The following is a 4,412-nucleotide window of genomic DNA, read 5'->3' on the forward strand; positions in this document are numbered from 1 at the left end:
ATATTATATTATATTATATTATATTATATTATATTATATTATATTATTATATCATATCATATATATCATATCATATCATATCATATCATATCATATCATATCATATTATATTATTATATCATATCATATTATATTATAGTCCTATAGAAGCTTGCTCATTTTCTAATGAGAGACAGAGAGGAGGTAGATGCAGATGTAGGGAGAGTCTGGTGAGAAACTAAGAGGGTAGAGGGAGCGGAATCTATAATTAGGACATGTTCTATGAGAAAAAAACCTATTTACATTAAAAGGAAAACAAATTATATGAGGGGACACTGAGTATTTTTTCTCTTAGCATCCCAATAGTGCTATAATTTCTAGCAAAAACCAAACACTTATGATAAGCACATTGAGCCAGGTGTAGCAGTGCACAGCTATAATCCAAATACATGGGACAAGAAAGCAGGGGTAATCAGAAGTTCAAGGCCAGTCACAGCTACATGGCAAGTTCGAGACCAGTCTGGACAACAAGGAACCCTGTCACAAATATAAAACAAGGGAATAGAAATGTTCAGTGAGTAACAGTGAATAAATGAAATCTAATTAAAAAAAAAAACATTTAATTTCTTCTATTTTCTTACAATAGACAAGGAGAAAGTTTTCAAACATTTAACTTCATCAAACAGAACAAAAGCAATTATAGAAAGCAAGGCTTATTCATATTTTCATTTCTTTTTATCCCTTCACTACATTACCCTTTTTATTCTGAGCTTTTTTCATGTTTCAAGAGAAATACTGTGATGCTATATTTTTTTGTAGACATGAAAACATTTTTAAACTTGGGCAATGAAGGGAGAAACTTGTGAACATATCACAAAGGAAAATGCCCTAGCTTTGAGAGGAATAGCAGAGCTGACTTTACGGTTGCTTTGATTCTTCTCTTGCTCCTCCTTTAAAGCTTCTTCATAAAGATCTGCAAAGTATTTAGGGGAGATTTCATTGATCTTGGCCACAAACTTTAGGGCAGTCATCTTGCTTGTTTCAGCATGGGCTTGGGGACCCCACAGGAACTCATATTTTGGAGGATCACTGTTAGCCACCTGCCGGTACTCCAGGTACTTCAGCTTCACCAGATCTTGAGTGATGAGCTTCCGGGGTTCTCCATAGATTTGGTGCTTCTTCCCAGGATATACGCCCATAGATCTTAGTGTTCTCCAGATGTCTTCTTCCCTGGCACAGTTTCCATTCATGAAGATCATTGCCAGGATGGTCAACAGGAAACCAGTCTTGGGGAAGCCCTTGCCAGCACGAACCCTCCCATTGTTGGGTAGTTTCAGCTTACTGATAAGATCATATACCCTCCGGCTTGATTCAACTTCCCTCAGTTCAACTGCAAAGACATCCGAGAGTCTCTCAGCTACTTTCCGGAGGATCTCAGGGAAGTCATCCATTTCTTTGTCATCAATAACCTGCAACATATCTTCCATTGTAGTAAGTTGCTTTTTTCTGTAGTTGTCAAGGAGGATCTGCAACAGCAGAGGGACCTTTCTGGCTACAATATTTTGGTGAGGAATAAACTGGTAATACCTAAAAAGGTTTTCCTGATCAAAATCATCAATATAACTTTCATCTGAGAAACTGGATGAAAAGGTATCTATAGTTGCTCTGGAAACTGATTCTTTTTCTGGCATCTCAGTGGTACCACATGATTCAGGAGAGGACTCTTCTGGTGCCTGTACTGTTTCCTTAGTACCTTCAGAAACCTGAGCATTATTTCGGGCCCGGTGGCGTCTCTCACGGGCATTTAACTTACTCTTCAGACCTCGAGGCATTATGATTGGTCAAGGAAAACAGCCAGATGCTGGAAATGTGGGAACCTAAGGAAGACAGTAAAAGGTGTCATGAGCAGCTTCACCAGAAGAAGGGCTAATTATATTTAATTCTGCTTCTATAGGTTCCTATTAAAATACTGCTCTAGGAACATAGAGAGCATCTGTTATAATTGGTTCATACTCAGAGAAGTAAGGTAAAGTTCATCTTAGGATATTGCTTGCTATCATGAACTTTAATGCACAGGAGTGGTGGCAAAGATCAACAGTGGAGACCCCTTGCTTGGAGATGTAAGGACCCTCTCTATTCTCAGTCAGAACGATTAAATCAACTATTGGCAAATCCTCTGCTTTGGCTGTTTGAAGCTGTCACCTCGAACCAAAATATCAACATGTCCCTGAGACCTTAGAGGTGACAGTGATGAAATATATCAGTCTATCATTCCTATGAGCAAGTTTAAAACTGAGAATAAGGAATATGGTACTCTCTCTGTCATAGGTTGCTTAGGTATGGCTTGGTCTCTTATTCAGACTACTCAATTATTCTCTCCATAGTACTTGATACAGCCTCCTTCTGTTCATTAGTAGCTGCACTCTCACACTGAAGATCTGTACTCTTTTATGTTTAATACAAAGACTTGGAGTTGGTGGTTCATTTGAAGAGGGGGGATTACGAGTTCAAGATCTGTCTGGCTATAGAGAATCCAAAGCCAGCCTGGGAAACATTTATACTCTGCTGGGAGCCAAAGCCAAATAGTGAGCAAAGGTCATTTGATGGAGACCTAAAGCCCATTAGTAGAAGAGTTATCTAGGACCCTAAGTCATGGGTGATAGATTTATGAGGACATCTGTTTGTTAGTCTTAGAGCATCCATGAGATATCTTCATAAAACATCCTTACAGTATCTTGCAGGTGCAATATTCAAGCCATGAAAGCACTCTTGCTATCTCCTGCAGCAGTAAATCAGCCTTCCCCATTTCCTGCCTTCTCCCTATATAAGTTGGGTAAAAAATTTTAATAAATGAGGCTTTAATTAGAAAAACTGACTTGGCCTCCTTCTTTGTGTCTCTTGTCCCACAATTCTTTCACCCCCACCCCCACCCCCATTTAGGAACCTGTTGAACTCCCGTTGGACTGGATACCTGGCACCCAATGAGGAAATAGGTATGGGGACTAAATTAACGTCGTTTTTTGTGGCCACATGTACATAGGATCTAGCATTTCCACCGGGAAGCAAAGAAGCTCTTGCATAAAAGATCACCACAGAGCTGCCCGACTCTGAGTCTGATCCATGAGGTAAGTCAGAACGACAAATAATGAGACAAGAATTGAGTAAGCATGACTTATTCTTACAGGGTCTCAAGGAGTCCCTCAAGACACAAGTAGTAAGGGTAAACAAAAAGGAATCTCACAAGCTAAAAAGTTTCTTGCGAAATTAGAGCAGCCAAACAGGCAGAAAAAAGTACTTCTAAGGTTATTTCAAATGTTCATAAAGGAGCTCAAACAGATTTGTGTAATTTGAGAGCAAAAAAATAATTTAGGAGATAGATAGTGAGGATGAAACAGAGTCAGAGGAAGAAACTGCCAAGTCTCATAATTTAGACTGGCCTCCTGTGCCCGCTTCCCTTCTACTCAAACAAAGTAAAAAGGCCTCCAGGCCGGCAGGAAGAGACCATGCACATGCATGAAGCATGGCTGTAACATGGTGAGCAGGAGGAACGTGGACACTAAGTATCTCCTTTCCCTTCCCCTACTGCTGGCCAGGCTGAGATAGCTTGCAGAGAACTGAGCGGATGAGAACGCTCACACCCTCAGAATTGGCCTAAGACCAGCCTCCACTGGTTGTTGAGCTGAGAGGCAGTTCAGTCCACTGCCTACTCCCTTTACCCCTCCCTTACTGCCCTCTGCTTGCAGAAACTGGATGGTCCTAATGACCAGCCTTCCCCTGAAAAGGTCACTTCCCTTGAGGAAAAAGACCCCAAATACTGTAATCTAGACTGGCAACCCCTTCTTCCTCTCATTCCTACTCCCACTGGTTTCAGTCAGTGTCAGCTCTCGGATAGGGGCCAGAGGGATGGAGCCACTTCTAGTTTTAAAGATTAAATTGTGTGCACTGATAAATTCTGAGTTTTAAATCCAGTTCTGATTTTTGAAACCATGGTTATTCTCTGTAAATTCATTCCGAAAGAGGAAACTTTGTTTTAATATTACAAAAACAGGTTTAAAAAAATTAAATGTTTAAAAAGCAGGTACCGCAGTTGTTTCTTGTCTTTGTTTTTGTATTTTGTTTTTGTGTGCCTGCTGTCTGTTTTGGTTTCTGGTTTTGGTTTGCTCATGAGGTCTGGGAAACTTAGAGAGTTTCCAGTCTGGTCAAGGAAATTTGGAAGACGCACCAATTCCTGGGGAAGGGGCCCGTAAAGGCTTTACTCCTTTGGGACCAAGAGAGAGGGTCTTTGGGCCCTTATTCTGCATGAAGAATAAGAGAGGGCTATGTGCTTCTTCTCGAATCCATGTGTGTATATGTTTATCTGTGGACTTGACTAATGATATTAATATTTTTGGACATGAGACAGCTTAAATCAACACCTCTAAGTTTGGTCCTGG

General features: G+C 40.4%; 1 protein-coding gene across 1 annotated transcript; it reads right to left on the reverse strand.

Annotated features, from left to right (window-relative positions):
- Positions 1-812: 812 nt before the first annotated feature.
- LOC129669526 (melanoma-associated antigen B5-like) lies at positions 813-1,811 on the reverse strand. The gene has a single exon (XM_055597807.1). The coding sequence runs from the start codon at positions 1,809-1,811 to the stop codon at positions 813-815; it is 999 nt and encodes a 332-aa protein (XP_055453782.1).
- Positions 1,812-4,412: the final 2,601 nt, after the last annotated feature.

This window comes from Psammomys obesus, unplaced genomic scaffold (assembly GCF_907164565.1).
Source record: "Psammomys obesus unplaced genomic scaffold, mPsaObe1.curated_primary_1811, whole genome shotgun sequence".
NCBI lineage: Eukaryota > Metazoa > Chordata > Mammalia > Rodentia > Muridae > Psammomys > Psammomys obesus.